General features: G+C 34.1%; 1 protein-coding gene across 1 annotated transcript in view; it reads right to left on the bottom strand.

Annotated features, from left to right (window-relative positions):
- Nucleotides 1-18729, bottom strand: part of LOC149780755 (stimulated by retinoic acid gene 6 protein-like) — a 40377-nt gene extending 21648 nt beyond the window's left edge. Inside the window, exons 1-6 of the mRNA XM_089936227.1 lie at nt 18374-18729; nt 12742-12820; nt 6313-6401; nt 4064-4194; nt 2821-2941; nt 1716-1767 (exon numbers count right to left, since the gene is read on the bottom strand). Of these exons, the coding sequence (XP_089792353.1) occupies nt 1716-1767; nt 2821-2941; nt 4064-4194; nt 6313-6401; nt 12742-12820; nt 18374-18426 (525 nt within the window). The 5' untranslated portion in view covers nt 18427-18729. The remainder of the gene's footprint in view (nt 1-1715; nt 1768-2820; nt 2942-4063; nt 4195-6312; nt 6402-12741; nt 12821-18373) is intronic.
- Nucleotides 18730-19243: the final 514 nt, after the last annotated feature.

Below are 19243 nucleotides of genomic sequence, written 5' to 3'. Positions count from 1 at the left end.
AACACTTACAAAAAGTGACAGAGAAAATATGAATGCACACAAATAAAAATATCCTAAATTCACCTCTGAAGTTTTGGAAGAAAATCTAAACTTATTTAGCCAAAAAGACAAAGTCATATGATTTACAAAAACAGTTTACGAAAATGGAAAATAACTAAATTTGACAAACTTTACAATAACGTAACTTTAATCTTATTCCTAAGGGTTGATAACACATTTTGAAACAAAAAATACATACTAGTGAAATTATACATGACCTAAAACCTTGCTTTCCAGGCCAACCTGGGTTGGCTGCTTCGGCGTGCCAGTGTGCAATACACTTAGCTCCCATTTCTAGGTATGGATATAGCCAATATTGTACAATACACTTAGCTCTTATTTCTAGGTATGAATATAGCCAATAGTGTGCAATATACTTAGCTCCCATTTCATAGGTATGGATATAGCCAATAGTGTGCAATAGACTTAGCTCCCATTTCTAGGTATGTATATAGCCAATATTGTGCAATACACTTAGCTCCCATTTCTAGGTATGGATATAGCCAATATTGTACAATACACTTAGCTCTTATTTCTAGGTATGAATATAGCCAATAGTGTGCAATACACTTAGCTCCCATTTCTATGTATGGATATAGCCAATATTGTACAATACACTTAGCTCTTATTTCTAGGTATGAATATAGCCAATAGTGTACAATACACTTAGCTCCCATTTCATAGGTATGGATATAGCCAATATTGTGCAATACACTTAGCTCCCATTTCTAGGTATGTATATAGCCAATACTGTGCAATACACTTAGCTCCCTTTCCAAGGTATGGATATAGCCAATACTGTGCAATACACTTAGCTCCCATTTCCAAGGCATAGATATAGCCAATATTGTGCAATACACTTAGTTCCCATTTCCAAGGTATGGATATAGCCAATACTGTGCAATACACTTAGCTCCCATTTCCAAGGTATGGATATAGCCAATATTGTGCAATACACTTAGCCCCATTTCCAAGGTATAGGTATAGCCAATATTGTGCAATACACTTAGCTCCCATTTCCAAGGTATGGATATAACCAATAATGTACAATACACTTAGCTCTTATTTCTAGGTATGGATATAGCCAATACTGTACAATACACTTAGCTCTTATTTCTAGGTATGAATATAGCCAATAGTGTGCAATACACTTAGCTCCCATTTCCAAGGTATGGATATAGCCAATATTGTGCAATACAATTAGCTCCCATTTCCAAGGTATGGATAAAGCCAATATTGTGCAATACAATTAGCTCCCATTTCCACGGTATGGATATAGCCAATACTGTGCAATACAATTAGCTCCCATTTCCACGGTATGGATATAGCCAATACTGTGCAATACAATTAGCTCCCATTTCCAAGGTATGGATAAAGCCAATACTGTGCAATACAATTAGCTCCCATTTCCAAGGTATGGATAAAGCCAATATTGTGCAATACAATTAGCTCCCATTTCCACGGTATGGATATAGCCAATACTGTGCAATACAATTAGCTCCCATTTCCTAGGCATGGATATAGCCAACATTGTCGTGCTTTTAAAAACCAACAAAACAAATTATTCTACTTGTACAAATACCTCCACATAATATGAACTTTCTGAAACTTTGGGAAAATTAATAATTTTGCTGGACAAAAGTTGTTATGCTGTCTTCAACTTGTTTACTACTTACCAGCAAGTCATCGATGGGGCACTGAATCAACTCGTAAAGCATGTATGCCAACCTGTTTCAGTTAGAAATATTCAAGTTATTTAAAAAAAAAAGATACACACTTGCAGATAGACACAAATGCAAATGAATTAAGTGCAAGAACACAAACTGAAAATTATGACTTAAATTAAAAGCTTTTTAAGGGTGCATTTGACGCAACTCTCAAAACCAGAAATACTATGAAAACAATTACTGCTTCTGAACACTATCAAATTAAAAGACTCTCTGTCTCTTAGTTTCTCTCTCTCTCTCTTATATATTTATATAATGTTTGCCTTGAGGAAAAAGATGTATAATACATGTTACGATTATGAATCTGCATTATTAAAACAGGAAATGGATTAAGTCACATAAATCCAGATAATTCGAGAAAAGGAAACATGATTTTGAAAGTTTGAAAAGATGTAGGGTGGCAAAGAGAAGGAGATGACACAGTATTGGGTACTGGGACAGAGCAAATAACAAGAAAGGAATGGTGGAGAAGGTAATATGCCAAAATATGTAAAAGAAACAAAGATAAAACTATAAAGAATGAAGAAAATATGAATATAAAATGACAAGGCTATTTGTACGCAAAGGAAACATCACGAAAACATTGAGAGAAAAGCTGCTTGCCAAATGCTAGCTCTAAATCAATTAACAGGAACAAAACTTTGAGAAAATGGAAGAGGAAGAAATAGAAGAAAGATCAGACAAAGAAAAGATTTGATATGGAAAAAAATGGATACTGTCCACAATAGTAAGTAAAATTATAAAGTAATCATAATCATGTACCCTTCATAATCTTTTAATGAAAATTTACATTAAAGTCTGAGAGGATCAATCTGATTGCAAAAAGAAAATAAGTATAAACTGAAAAATATCTTTATTAGATTTGAAAGGTTAAAAAGTTAGACTTACAAAGAATATAAACATCTCTGGTGTTACAAAGCTAGATGAAGAATGATAAGTTTTGTTGTAAAGACAATTTAAAAGGAAAAAAATCCATCACAAATTTACCAAAGCCAGCAAAATTTTAAGATGGCAAGGAAGGAAAGTTTTAGAACAACGAAAGAAATAAACTTACGTGGTACCAGAATATATGAATCCTAGGATCGAGCCCAGAACTTTCCAGTTTGTTGACAGGCAGAGGAAGAAAGGATAAAAATTGAATCCCATCAAAACAACATAAACCATTGCATATAATGCTGAAATGAGAAAAGAGAGTGAATATACCAAAGATAAAGCAAGAAAAAAGGAAAAAAGGATAATGTTGTGCATGCATGCATCTATATATAATCATACTGACAGAATACATTGCATGGCTATTATCTCAATGGTCCCTTTCATAAAAGTAAATAAGAAAGACATAAAGAAACACAACCATGTATAGAAACAAATAATAATGTACCCATGAATTTAAAATGGTGACAATACTTTAAAACTGGAATAATATAACTATTTCATTATTTTCATTTTTGGAAGGAGTTTTAAAAATCTGATATCAATTATACAGAAATGAACATAAGGGATGCTGATAATAAATTTTGGGAGGATGTTTTCATTTCTTACAACATATACTCTAAAATGTTTATTGCAAAGATTTTTCATACTTCCTTGCTGAATCCCCTAATGCATAATGAAACTACATGGGTTGTCGGGTCAATATCGCTGAAGAAAAAAAAATGGTTTGAAAAAGTATACTATTAATAAATGATACTGTCGAGAGTAATGGAGAATTTCTCTCATGACAAAATAAATGAAATATATAATATTGGAACCAAAGTTTTGCAATATGCAGGGGTTCTTAAATCCTGTGAAATAATATATGAATCGATTATCAATTAAATCCGAACCAGATATTTTGGAAAAACATTGGACTGCAAAAAATACATTTTTTTAAAAAAAAATCTAGGAAAGGTTACAGTAATAGCTATGATATCTTGGTGAAAGATACAGGAATTATAGAAACTAAAACACTAAAAGAATGGAAATACAGCTTAATCTAACAAATCTATTACAACTGGACAAGCATTTTGCCGTAACATACAAAATTACCAAAGCTTCTAATCTAAAATAGTTTCAGTATACATTACTGCACTGAATTTTTGCAACAAACCCCTTTTTTACAGAAAAAATTGGAATACCAAATAACACAAAAAAAAACACATTTTGCACAGACTGACTTTGAAAACATTAAACCATCCCTTTTGCATCTGCCTAAGATTGTCTTTACTACTTTTATACACACAAGACTCAAAATTCACACTATCATATATGAATGAATATTAATAAGAGAGAGAGAGAAAGAGAGAGAAATAGAGACTTACAATAAGCCCATGATGAAATATTTGATGAAATTATGCTACCTCGAGCCAATTCAAAGCACTTTGATGCTGTGAGGCCAAATGCTGCAGCACATGCCAAACGGTTCACATTGCCGTCCACTAAATTTATAGGGCTGTAATGAATGAATATGTGGCCAGTTAAAAGATGTGTACGTGAGAGAAAGAGAGACAGACAGAATGAATGAGGGACAGCTGCAATCAGTTAAATGGTACGTCTGTGTGTGTGTGTGTGTGTGTGTGTGAATGTGTGCAAAAGAGAGAAAGACAAAAAATGTACAATAATTGCATTTATAAAAGTATTCATTGCCATGTCACTTTGCTGGAGATGGGTTTAACTATTACATTTTCATACATACACAAAATATTTATGAATGTCCCTTCCTGAACAAGAAGAGGAATCCAGACAACTGTGCTCGCTCACATATTAGCGTGTCTGACTCACAACCAGACAGTATCGGTTTGAGTCCTGCCATTGAATTAGCCCCAGCTGGCTACTGGGATGTACCCCTGGGCAAGACAATTTATTCTACTTCCTTTAGCAGGATACCAGTTATATATAACCTTTTTGTATTCATTTGGCATAAAACAGCAAATCAAATCAAACCAAACCAATCACACAGCTCTGCCTTGAAGCAAGATACATGTATCAACTCAATCAACATGAAATGTAAGAAAAGAAATTCATACAAGGCACATCCCCACATATTTTGTAGTAGTGCATTCTGTATTCCCAGTGTATTGTTCTTTACTGATTGGACCTTTCTATCCCTAATCATTTATTTAACTATCTGAACAATTTGAAGTTTCAGTTTGCTTTAACTGTCATCCTTTTCAGGTTCGCTTTATTAACATTTTAATGACTTGATAATATACCTGACAAAAAAGAATGTAAGAACACAAAAAAGAAACTTGCACTATAAAGTTTGACAAGTCCAAATGTGTAACTCAGACTATAAAATAAACTTAAATCTGATGACCTCCTATCCTCATGAGATAATGAAATGACCTTACAATATTAGCCTGGATTTAACTGATATTCTTTTCAATACAATTAAACTTTGATATGAAGTTACTGTGAATTTCATATCTAATACTTTGCACAACCCAAACAAATAATATGGGTATCTTTAAGCATTTAGGCTTTCTTTGTCATGTGTATTACAAGAAGCATCGTATCTGAAACTGCAGTTACAAATGAAATTATAAATATTTAAATTCTGACAGTATCATACTACTGATTTAGCCCTGCCAAGGTTAAGGTGGCATGTGACATTTTAAAAAATTGGCCCGTCGAAATTTCTTACCTTCAGCTTACAACGTGCCTTTTGTAGATATTACTGTTTAATGCTATGAATATATTTGTTTCGGGCTTGTGCTGTTCTTGAAATTGCTGTGAGGCATTACATCACTCTTAGTTTCTACACAGCATCTAGACACACTGAAATACTAATAGTCAGCTCGGAAGCAGAACTAGCCACCCACTGCAGCAGATGTGGGTTCAAGGCAAGGACAATATCTCAAAAACGGCCAGGATGGCAACTATTTTGAATTGCATCAAGCGGTTTAGCTAAGTTTATCAATATTATCACAGAGGAAAAAGGCTAGCATTTGCACTATGATTATCACTATGTATCAAAAATGAACTTTGAACATGAAAAATGCATTGACAGATGCTTGCACTATGATTATCACTATGTATCAAAAATGAACTTTGAACATGAAAAATGCATTGACAGATGCGGGGCTTGGGTGCATAAACATCTTTTGCTACAAGCTTCCATTGACTTCTCAGGTCAAGTGAATGATATTCTTATGTTTGATTTATTCTATCGAAAAATACAGATTTCTGGACATCACTGGTGTATTCTATGTTTTATGAATTGTCTTATTAGGCCAGTTAACGTGACATCAAATTTGTGCACAAAAACTGTCCCCTGCACCCTTAAGACAATTTTCATGTAGTAGCAACAGTGTGGCATAGTTCGTTTCCTATACAAGTAAAAATAAACAAACTACTTGGAGAGTTTCCTCCTAATGCTCCCATATAATGATTGTTAAGCTGCCATGTACATGTACTTTAGCTATTTTTGTATTGTTAGTACTTGTTATGTCATAGTCTTTGATAATAAGGTTCTCTGATTAAATGCCATATAATCAACATGAGTCCTCTGAGGATCCAGCTGAGCTGTCAATTTCTCATTTAACTAAAGGCAGAATCCAAAGAATCTTACTAAACAATTCCTGGTCTGCAGCAGCTACAGAGACATCTACTGTTTCCAGTTCTCTTTTCCAAACACGTCAGCAGAGTAATAATAAAAACCTGTGGAAGAAATAAATTCAAATAAAACATTGCAAACCTGTTTGAGAAAAAGCATCATTCAGAGAATACCCATTATATAACAGTTGTTCAAAAAGTACCTAGTTCATCAGGTAAATCAGTATAATCCATAAATGGGAATTTCTAATGATTTAATTTTCCATCTTTGATGGGTATCAGGATACTTATTTCTGTGAGATGCAGACATGGAGAAAAGGCATTTCTAAAATTCCTTCACTAATTGTGGCATTTTTTCCTTTTATCTTTTGGTACATCAAAATTATTCAATATGGCAACATGCAAATTGTCAGGAAGAAAGGAAACACATTAAGCAAGTATAAAGTCATGTAAAGATCTTGATATTTCTAAGTGTAGGACTCATCCAATAACAGTATTCATTATATGAAGGTAAGATAGTTTCATTAATGGACAGTTTATCCCCTAGGGGTGCAAGACTGAGACTCAAAAATCTCCTTGGTATCAAAACTGGGGGTCAATTTAAAACCTTGGGGGTCTCTGAAGCGTAAATCAGGGTAAAGGGAAACACTGATGGAATACAAGTCACAGTGGCTCACTTTTGCATGATGAAATGAGTAGTGATTGCTTATGGTGCATCTAGTGCCAGAATGTGGTTTAGGTCATACAGTAAGTTTTAACAATGGTGGTTTTGACTGATTTATAATTTTGACAAATAATTCAAGCAAGTTATTATAGTAGCCTTATTCACATGGAGTGTGAGATGTAAAATGTTACATACAGCTGTAAACTTTAATCGACATTAGTAGTAAGTATATTTTAAGTAGATTCACATGTAGCGAAATTTAAAATATTAAGACGCCGGCTTCATCCACATGTAAACAAAAACATCCAGGAATTTCGAGAAATTCAATTTCTAGTACTTCTGATTTAGTGACTTCTTTGGAGCAACCTTTGTCAAATGAAATCTATAGTCATTGATACAGGAAAAGTCTGAGTGTATACCAAATGAAATCTATAGTCATTGATACAGGAAGAGTATGGGTGCATACCAAATGAAATCTATAGTCACTGATACAGGAAGAGTCTGGGTGTATACCAGATGAAATCTATAGTCATTGATACAGAAGAGTCTGGGTGTATACCAAATGAAAGCTACAGTCATTGATACAGGAAGAGTAGTGTCTACATTTTTATTTACTAGTGCAACAATACTCAACTACAATATTTCCTGAAAGTTAACATAAAATGAAAATGATAAAATCACCAAATCTGATTAAAGCAAATGATCATTCACAGCATGTATGCATGTATGCAGCAGGTAGAATTACCAGTAGACATTTTGGGCATTTTGTGGAAAGACAACAGTGGAGCAAACACTGGTTTGATTTTCTAAAAATATCTTTACTAATAGGACAAAATTACAATCATGGTTATATACATGAGTGTCTGCAACAGACATGTTCCACAATGGACAAGTATCAAAAGGGAGACAAAACTGCAGTGTATTGGCTATTATGAATTAGTTCCCTTGATTGCACCAACCACAAAACATAAAACACTATATACACCATGAACACAATCTATGGTGCAGATAATGGTTTATATATAAATGGAGGATGTGTGTGTGGCTATTAGGTAATACTGTATTCATGGAAATGTCCATCCATCAATATTGCTGATAAGAATATTGTATTCATGGAAGTGTCCACCCATCACTATTTCTGATAAGAAGTCTGCAGATGTACTAGCTAATGTTACAGTAAGAAGAGGTCTAACACTGTAGTATTCATGACTCAGTGGTCACATGGAATCGGGTCACAAATAGTACTTCCAGTTCAGTACCCACGAATGTAGTTCTAGTCTATTTTTAGAACTTTTTTTCCTCTCTTACTTTGGTGGTGATAGAAAAGTTTTATTTATGCATGTTTGGTAGGGATTTAAAGGTAATTGTTTATTCGTGAGAATATGAGCTCAGGGTGTGGTTGTCCTTGTGTATTTCGGCGACAGTGCACAGTGAGTAATAAGGCCTTGGTGATGATCCGGAAGTGACATCTGTGTTTTGTTTACATGCTGCTCTGTTGACAGTCCGCATCTCAAAAATGAGCAGATCAACCTTTGACAAGAACTTCACCGTGAAATCATCTTTGAAGGTATTTTAGATTAGCATATGATTTGTATTGATTGTCACACAGTGGAAAGGTCAGTACCGAGAAACAAATGTAGAGAACATATAGTAAAATTAATTGTGTTCTATGGCCACATGCAGTTTAAAGGATGGGTGAACATGCTCCTGGTGGGCTGAGGTCACTTGTGATTGGATACCAGTTCCTTAGTGCAGGGGAATTATAAAGCAGCATGAAGAAGGAGGTGTTCCATCAACAGATGGGGAAATCAAATAATCAGCAAGCAGCAGGGAGATGAACCCTACAAGATTTAGGAGGGTCCAATTGCAAAAATAAAACTTCCTACGAAAATGAAAACACAAGGTCAATAATACCAAACTGAAGCCTCTAACCGACCGAGATTTCTCTAATTGGGCTAGTTCATTTTGTTACAGGATCATTTATTGATGTTGCTAATGATATTGACATTTGATTATTTTCATGATAAGTGTTTTTACATTCAACATCAGCTGTTTCATCATGATCGTTTTATTCTCCATGATGATTCAGTTCTGATATTTAATTGTTTTAATTGATCTATATGTTTCATGTCGATATAAAATGAATCTGTTGCTACTCTGACAGCAAGTTTAGGAAATCTGCTCACCACAGGTTAATCGAAACGTATGCAAGCAGTGAAGACCTTAAAATGAATAAAATGCGGTGATTCACAAACAGTGTAATTCACAATAGTACTGAATTTAGTTCCATTTGACAAATAAGCTGTTTCTCAACTAACACATTTATTTTTCTTCATTGTATCAGCAATTATAACGTCAAGTTCAACATCATCGATAACTAATAAACAACAATGTCGTTTATGATCACGTGTACTATATTTAGTTCCATTTGACAAATAAGCTGTTTCTCAACTAACACATTTATTTTTCTTCATTGTAACAGCAATTATAAAGTCAAGTTCAGCATCATCGATAACCAATCAACAACAATGTCGTTTATGATCATGTGAACCACCTTGTGTGAACTTTTCGATTATTTTTCTGCCGAGAACCTTAGAAATTTTATTTCGTAATCGATTTTTTTTCCCATCCTCATTGGGATCCAAAGATTGTTTTTTTCTCTTCCGGCAACCAAACTTGTTTCTGTGGACAATATGATATTATTGCTTCACTCACTGGTAGTGATATTAGTATTTTTACATCAAGCATATATCGTAATAATACTACTGGCACCCATAATTTTTTCTGAAAAATGTTTACCAAACTAGAGGTAACAAATTGGATGAAGATATTCGGCAAACTTGAATGAAGTAATTCATGCAAAACTCATTATATCAAAATCTGGTAAAGGTCCATTTAGCGATACTCTGGTCATTTCGTGTGTTGGATGTCCAAATTGATTAAAATATTCCAAACACTTTCCCATACCAAGAAAACTTCCTGGATAACACGCTGCCATATCAAGTGATATCATATCTCTGCAATCTTATCTGGTATTCCATAATCCACCGTATCCATATTCAACACAACTTGATATTAAATCATTGAGAAAATCAAACTGAGTTGGTTTCCATGAATATTTCTCTCTAGCAAAATAAGCCATGACTGATGGAATAATAAAACAATTACTGAGTAACTTTTCATGATTGTTGGTGTATTTCATTTTTGTATGAAGAAATTCTGTTTGATAAATTTCACCATTAGGTCTTACAAACTGATCAAACTTGAAAGAATTACCTGTACCGTTATGATATCGACCAGTAGATTCACGATGACAAAATATCAAAGTTGATATATCATGTGGAGGTAGACAAACTCTCATTCTTAATGACATTGTTTTAGTTCCCTTAAATGTAGTTGCTGAAAGGGGTCCAGAGTGGCCGAATGGTCTAAAGCACTCTCCGTTACAGATCACTGCCATCTCACCTCTGTCTGCGTGGGTTCAAGTCTCGGATTCGGCTAATGTGGATATGTGAGAAAACTCGCCAGTAGCTTCTCATGGGTTGGTGGTTCTTTCCGGGGTTTTCCCTCCACCATTAATACTGGCTGCCATGTATGGCCTATCATGTGCTGAAAAATGGGTTAAACCCTACAACAACAAGTTGCTGAAACTTTTTGTTGTTGTAGTTGTTGTTGTTGTAGGGTTTAACGCCATTTTTCAGCACACGATAGGCTATACATGGCGGCCAGTATTAATGGTGGCAGAAGAACCCGGGAAAACACCATGGAAAGAACCACCGACCCACAAGAAGCTACTGGCAAGCTTTCTCACATACCCACTTTGCCGAATTAAAGAATTGTCCGTACAATATTGAGTCTGACAGCTATATTTTTCACTGACTTATATTTGACGATCTTATTTTACTATTATATAAAATATTTTTGTCTAAATTATTAAATCAAATTTAAATTTTTTCACTCATCTTGTTGTTGCACAAGTTTTAATGCGTTCATAATCCTTGTAACCCTGTTATAGAATCTTTTCTTCCTTTTCAGCTTCTTCACGTATAACATTTTCTACTTTTTCCTTAAAAATTTTGTGTACTGCAACACATTTTTTCAGATTATATGCTCTGACTAAAGATCATTAATTATTTTTTTTGGCTGAATCAATTATCTTTTTTGATGGCTCAATTATCTTTTTTGTCAGCTCAACTAAATTAGTTGACCTGGTTGATTCAAGCCCCATAAAATGTCTTGGTCCATTTTTTCTTGATCCTAAAGATATTTTAATAATCTTACTGTTGTTGTTGTTGTTGTGGGGTTTAACGCCATTTTTCAGCACGATGGGCTATTCATGGCGGCCAGTATTAATGGTGGAGGAAGAACCCGGAAAACCCCGGAAAGAACCACCGACCCACGAGAAGCTACTGGCAAGCTTTCTCACATGCCCACATTGGCTGAATCTTAGACTCGAACCGCCGCAGACAGAGGTGAGATGGCAGTGATCCGTAACGAAGAGCGCTTTAGACCACTCGGCCACTCGGGGCCCCAATCTTACTGTTAAATACATTTCAAATTTACCAAAGAAAATAACAGAATAAAATGACCCAATTAGAGAAAATCTTGATCAGTTAGAGGCTTTGGTTTGGTGTTATTGGAGGTCTTTTTTCCTTGCAGAGGGTTTTATCTTTGATTGGAGCTTGCTAGAAAAAATGATATGTTCACCCTCTTTGTCTTTTCCAAAAAAACTTGTTCCAAAATTGGCTGTTCACTCTCTCTGCTGCTCAGCAGGAGCTAGCACTGTTTCTAGGCATGGTATTTTGTCAATATTTATGCCAAAGACCAATAAGTACATTGTTACAGGTTATATTAGTAGTTAAGCATACTGAATTTTTCCAGTAAAATAAATAAAAATGATGTTGATACTTGGTATGCCAAAACAAAGAAAGCAACAACAAAAAAAACCCATCGTGAACAAATTTAACATTTTCTTTAATAAGCCACTCAACCAGAAAAGAATGGAAGATGTTAACTAAACATTTAAACACAATTATAAGAAAAATGCTTTGAAATTAATTCAAAAGAAGTATAAGTGAATACAGATTGTATGGCAGCAACAGTCAAGATTAGTACAGATCTTTCTCTGACACTGTATCATATAAGAAGCCTCAGTTCCAACATAAACTAAATAAAAAACACCAAATAAAAGTTGTGTGTTATTTCTTCCACTCATCTAATTGCTAGACTTATTCACATGTACAGTACAGTTAACCTACTGAGGGTGATAGATCAAATTATATAACACTGCCATCATTAAGGAAAGTTTACCATCAGAAAAAAACACTTTGTTCCTACCTCCAAAATCGTTGACAAAAAAAGGCCTTCTGATTAGGCGAGGTTGCACAATATGATCATAAACACAATTACTTCCCCATGTTAGTAAATCATAAAATGTAGGTCACCTTCACCTTTGGTTTTAATGGTGTAGTAGCCAATATGTGTCCGATTTTCAAGTTTCATGATTAGAACATAAACTGCATACAATAAATGAACTGTTAAATCAAAATCTGAAAAAGTCGCTGAAGCATGAAATAATGACATGGGGACTTTTTTTAAGGGATGTCCAAGCGCAATGTTTGTTAAGCTGATCATCTCTTATTTGCAATCAGAGCGAATGAAACATCGTCTTTTAAAAGTTAACTAAAAATACATGAAAATATTGTGAAACAACTGCAAAACATGCACAAAATTATCACACAATCACCACAAAACGTGCGTGAAAATATTACAAATGCTTACCGCTGCTGAAAAATTGAAGATTAAGTATATTGTAGGAACAATTCCCATATCACAGTGCTGGTCCTGTGTGCCATTTGATCTGATAAAGAAAAACAAAATCAGGTATCAGATCACAAAACAGTAGTGATCTGCAAGTAGTCAAATAATCTACTCTTAAGTGAATGAATCTACCATCAAGTGAATGTGTCTGCCTTAATGGATGTGCAAAGAGATTATTCAGCCTTTTAGATGTTGATGCGTGAAATGGATTATAATATCAACAGGTGCAACATTGATAATGTACTGGTTTCTGTGTTATACTTGGATACATAATGTATTTGTTTGTGTTATACTTGGATACATAATGTATTTGTTTCTGTGTTATACTTTGATCCATAATGTATTTGTTTCTGTGTTATGCTTGAATACATAATGTATTTGTTTCTGTGTTATACTTGGATACATAATGTATTTGTTTCTGAGTTATACTTCGATACATAATGTATTTGTTTCTGTGTTATGCTTGGATACATAATGTATTTGTTTCTGTGTTATACTTGGATACATAATGTATTTGTTTCTGTTATACTTTGATACATAATGTATTTGTTTCTGTGTTATGCTTGAATACATAATGCATTTGTTTCTGTGTTATACTTGGATACATCATGTATTTGTTTCTGTGTTATACTTTGATACATAATGTATTTGTTTCTGTGTTATGCTTGGATACATAATGTATTTGTTTCTGTGTTATACTTGGATACATAATGTATTTGTTTCTGTGTTATACTTTGATACATAATGTATTTGTTTCTGTGTTATGCTTGGATACATAATGTATTTGTTTCTGTGTTATGCTTTGATACATAATGTATTTGTTTCTGTGTTATGCTTGGATACATAATGTATTTGTTTCTGTGTTATACTTTGATACATAATGTATTTGTTTCTGTGTTATGCTTGGATACATAATGTATTTGTTTCTGTGTTATACTTTGATACATAATGTATTTGTTTCTGTGTTATGCTTGGATACATAATGTATTTGTTTCTGTGTTATACTTTGATACATAATGTATTTGTTTCCGTGTTATGCTTGGATACATAATGTATTTGTTTCTGTGTTATACTTGGATACATAATGTATGTATTTGTTTCCGTGTTATACTTTGATACATAATGTATTTGTTTCCGTGTTATACTTGGATACATAATGTATTTGTTTCTGTGTTATACTTTGATACATAATGTATTTGTTTCTGTGTTATGCTTGGATACATAATGTATTTGTTTCTGTGTTATACTTGGATACATAATGTATTTGTTTCTGTGTTATACTTGGATACATAATGTATTTGTTTCTGTGTTATACTTGGATACATAATGTATTTGTTTCTGTGTTATGCTTGGATACATAATGTATTTGTTTCTGTGTTATACTTGGATACATAATGTATTTGTTTCTGTGTTATACTTTGATACATAATGTATTTGTTTCTGTGTTATACTTAGATGCATAAAAAAGGAAATAAAAATCTGAATACTAGTGAAAGCCAAAAGCTTAAAATAGCTAAAGCTAAAAATAGGCTCTTCCACTTGACCTTTCACGAGATCGTCATTTTGATGTTGAATATTTCAGCATTTGGGAAATATGGCATGTCCGCTCTTATCTAATAATGACTGCTGCTATACCTTCAATATAAAAGTTGATTTGACTTTATATTATTTCATACCTTCCTTTTTGACAATAATTCAATTTATTATTATTATTATTATTATATGTAGTTTGATTACACTGTATGGGTGTATGTTCTGTTTTGGGATTTTTAATGTAGCTTAACAATTTATAGTGATGCCTAGCACACGGGTATCATGCTGCAGACAAGCATACACCCCCTCCCAAATCACACTGGCCTATTGGCCTGACACCAGGCTGACCAGTCCCAATGGTAGCCACTTAATGCTGGGCACCATGCAAGGCAGCTGCCAGTACCCTTTTTATCAAACTCTGGTATGACTCTGCTGGGGTTCAAATCTGCAACCTCCTGCATCCAAGGCAGATGCTCTAACCACTTAGGCCACGGGAGTGGTGACAACATTATATGGCACTTAGGTTAGCAGCTTTGGTTGTCCTACTTCCCAAAAGGATATCATACAATTATTGATTACATATAGTACTGTGGAAACTGTATGGATGAATGGATGGATGGATGGAAGCAAATGTAATAAGACATGAAAAATACAAATAAGTGAATGAGGTCAGTTTTGATTATAAGTAGGATGGAAAAAACCTAATGATGAAATGAACGTTTATTTTCTTACAGTGCATGTGTACAAATGTCTTTACAATTCACACAAACACACACATAACCATATAATGCTTTAAATGTTTTACTCCATGAACTACAGTGACACTTACTTCTTAGTATACTGTTCCCCGTAAGAAAAGGTCCCTAATTATAGTTAGAAAATAGTTATGTATATACCATTTATATATTTTATTTTTTCATTTGAAAGTTATTCGAAGAAAAGAAAACAGTTTTTGTACCTTTATTAATTTTGACAAAAATGCAATAATAAAATCTGTTTACAGTGCAGTCATGTGTAAAACATAAAACGCACTCCGATTATTTTGACTATTAACTTACAAGAAAGCCTCGACGATCCATTTCTGTTTACTCATACTCTTGATGATATGGCAACTGTATTACAATCAAATACAGAGGCGGGTATCATTTTAAAAGAAATTTCTTTACATGTTTTACCGTTTGCTGACAGTACAGCCATATTTTGGAAACAACAGATGATCTACAAGCATCCTTTGATACATTACACGCATAGTGAATAAGACTAAATATATCTGTAAACAATGTTATGATTTTTTAAAAAAAGAGTAAGATGACTAGACGTTTTACTTAAGCACAGAAATGTACTTGTAGATATTATGGATACTTTTAATTATTTAAGACCCATTTTTACCTACTGAGGCTTGTTTCGACGTGCTATAGAGACTACTGCTGACAAAAGCATTAAAGCAATGAACGGACTTTTGAGTAACACTAATAATCTATAATGTCCAGTGAATATAATGTATTATTTATTTGATTCTTTAAATCTCTGATTTTGTCATATTGCTGTCAAATTTGGGGATTTCTGAAAGCAGATAATATGAAACGGGTACACAAAAAATATTGCAAGTGGTTACTAGATTCTAAAAACTTTGTAACAACAATATGTTTGTGTATGGAGAGTTTGGCTGATATCTGCTTTATGTAAATAGATATCTGCGCATCATTAAGTACTGGTTCAAATTGCTAAATATAGAAAATTGAATTCGTCAAATACTATAATAATTAATGCTTACTGATTGCAAAAGAGAATTATAACAACTATATTTCTAATGTGAAAAAGATACAATAGATGTCTGGTATTACCCTAGATCAGTCTTGTAATACCCTAGTTCAATCTGGTATTACCCTAACTCAGTCTGGTATTAGTTACCCTAATTCAGTGTTGTATTACCCTAGTTCAGTCTCGTATTACCCTAATTCAGTCCTGATATCTTTTCATTGCTTTATAGCCAATGACTAAATGACATATTTCATACATGTATAAACATACGGAAGATATCTTCAAAACCACTTCCAATCTTAGAATAATTGCTAATGTCAGCCACAGAAAAGGCTGTATGTTCATGAGGGTTTCATCACATCAATTAAATATCGAGACTCAACAGCATGAAAGGATTTTTTTTGTTGTTGTATGGTTTAATGCCATTTTTCAGCTCAAGATAGGCTATACATGGCGGCCAGTATAAATGGTGGAGGAAGAACCCGGGAAACCCCCGGAAAGAACCACTGAACCACGAGGAGCTACTGGCAAGCTTTCTCACATAACCACATTGGCAGAATCCGAGACTCAAACTCATGCAGACAGAGGTGAGATGGCAGTGATCCGTAATGGTGAGCGCTTTAGACCACTTGCCCACTTGGGACCCCAGCATGAAAGGAAATGTGAACTTTGTGTAAATAATGAGGACAAGGATGAATACAATTTTGTCTAATCCGTCCTCTATATCTCTCACTTAGATAATCATATATTGCTCTTTATTAAAATTCTAATTTTTCTGTTAACTTGAGAAAATAGTTCAATATTATACTAATTTTGGAACATTCAGTTTAGTAATATTTATAATTTTGAGGCTGTGTCTACAATTAAAAAAATGGGTCATATTATGAATATTCCCTGTAAAATGAATCATTTGCTTTGCAAATAGTGTGTGTGTGCATGTGTGCATGTCAAATTCAACAAAACACTGAATAAAAATATACAAAGCAAATTTTCAAAAAAATGAATAGGCACATTATTTGTATGCGTAGTACAATCAATGGTTTATCTTCACAGTAGTAACAACATTAGCTTTTGTATCTGCAAATATGCAAATAAAATCAGAATGTTAACGAAAACCTTTTGTTTACACAAATCAAGGGATAAAAGCCATCCATAGGAAATGTCAGGACTATAATATCTAATTACTGTTACCTTTCCTTCGAGGCATAATTAACACACAAGTTATCTAATTATTGTTACCTTTCCTTCGAGGCATAATTAACACACAAGTCCTGCCAAGTACATGGTAGATTTTATATTTTTCTCCACTGGTTGTTAATACAAGACTCATGGTACAAATTATATGGAATATTGTGAACCAATGATAAAGTATATACAGTAAAACCTGTCTCTAGAGACCACTGCTATGAAAGACCACCTGTCTTGAGAGACCATGTTCTCCCTGCACATAACTACTGATTAGATAGCAATTATTACCTCTCATGGTTTACCTCTCTTGAAAGACCATTATTTTTTGTCATAAGGGGTGGTCTTTGAAGTCAGGTTCTACTGTATGAGCCAGAACTGGTTGATAATGATAAGTAAAATGTTAGTAAAGGAATTTTTGGAGAATATATCCTATATCTAACTAAAAAAATGGAGACCATTTTTTTATTAAAGGAATTTCCGTCCTTTTATGGAGCTGGCTTTGGAAAACTCATTACTGAAACTAGCACTTTCGTCTCGTCTGTCAGCGGATTAAATACATAACGAATGCTATGATCGCAATTTCTGAGAAACTAAATCATATTCCTATCGATTTCATGCAGGTATATCTCGATGAAAGGTCGTTCAAGTTTGCTGGGCCGGCTAGTAAGCGGCTACCCCATGTCGACACCAAATGGTCGGCGAATTCCAACTTTTCGACTAAAAATGGACTCTGACCCTACAACCCAACATAAATCATTAAATGTCCAAATATCAAAAATGGGGTGACAAGGATCAGATGAAACTCGGACTATGGTAAAAGATATATACCCTGAGTTACAGAAATATATCACGGTCATTTAATATAAATGACGAGACAACTCGCTCCCCTCTAAGTATTTATGTAGATAGTTGACATGGCACGTCTTGTCATTTACAAATATGCATAGATCACTCCTTAATAGAATCTTGAGTACCTGTCACTGTAAAACGATGTTGTGCCTAGTGTTTTTTAATCAGACTGAGGTAACTCTAAACCAATAAACACACACACACAGAGATTTATCAATACATCGTAAATCAGTTAAGAATATGCCTTTTCTGTCGTACTTACGCCAATTTAAGGTCCATATCATCACGAATAGTTCTGACTAAATCCGAGGCCATTCTCGGTTAGTTTACTATGAACCGACTCCAATCTTAACGAAAAGCCAAGGTATCCGCTGTATCTCCTTTTACTTCATGTAAGCCTCGCATTATGCGAATAGTCAATATTCCTGCTGTACAGTTCGCATCGTTAGCACACACAATGGACTGAAATACGCAGACGATTGAATAATAAACAACATATAAGACTTGTCCTTCACATGCGGTGACTCAAAAGGCCCCGCCGCACCTTGAAATAGGCCTACTGTTTCCACATGCGATACGCACCTAATGTGAATAACGTCAGTATAGATATGCTTTTGCACGAAAATCCGACTTACTGAGATATACATATTTGTCACGTATATGGCCAAGTGATTCGGAGAATATATCGCAATGTGTAATTACGTAATATCTACAAATAGCCCACCATGACCTTGTTTTGTATGGAGGGATAATACCGCCGTAATTCTATGCATGTATTTTCTATTTTTCCTTGATAAATTATTGTAAATGGCTGCTTGCAGATGCTACTTCATAATTCTGTCCATGTATATTGTATTCTTCATAGATGCAAATTGTACGAGGCAATTTGCAAGTACACATTTTCTTCTGCATTAATGTCAGTGGCTGCTTGCATGCTCTGAGAGAATCTATGTGTGTGATTTTGATTTTTAGCGTAGCTTTAACAATTTTTCAGTCATATGGCTACAATGTTTGCAGTGTGGCAGTTCATAGTGATCTCTAGCACTGGGGCATCAAGCAAGACGTGTGGCATCATGTCTCATTCAGTCGCATTATCCCGACAACTGGCCGACTAGTACCAACAGTAACCTCT

This window comes from Sinohyriopsis cumingii, chromosome 16 (assembly GCF_028554795.1).
Source record: "Sinohyriopsis cumingii isolate HCF-2022 chromosome 16, ASM2855479v2, whole genome shotgun sequence".
Classification (NCBI taxonomy): domain Eukaryota; kingdom Metazoa; phylum Mollusca; class Bivalvia; order Unionida; family Unionidae; genus Sinohyriopsis; species Sinohyriopsis cumingii.
Note: the sequence above shows the minus strand (reverse complement) of the source record. Positions and strands in the feature narration are given on the sequence as shown.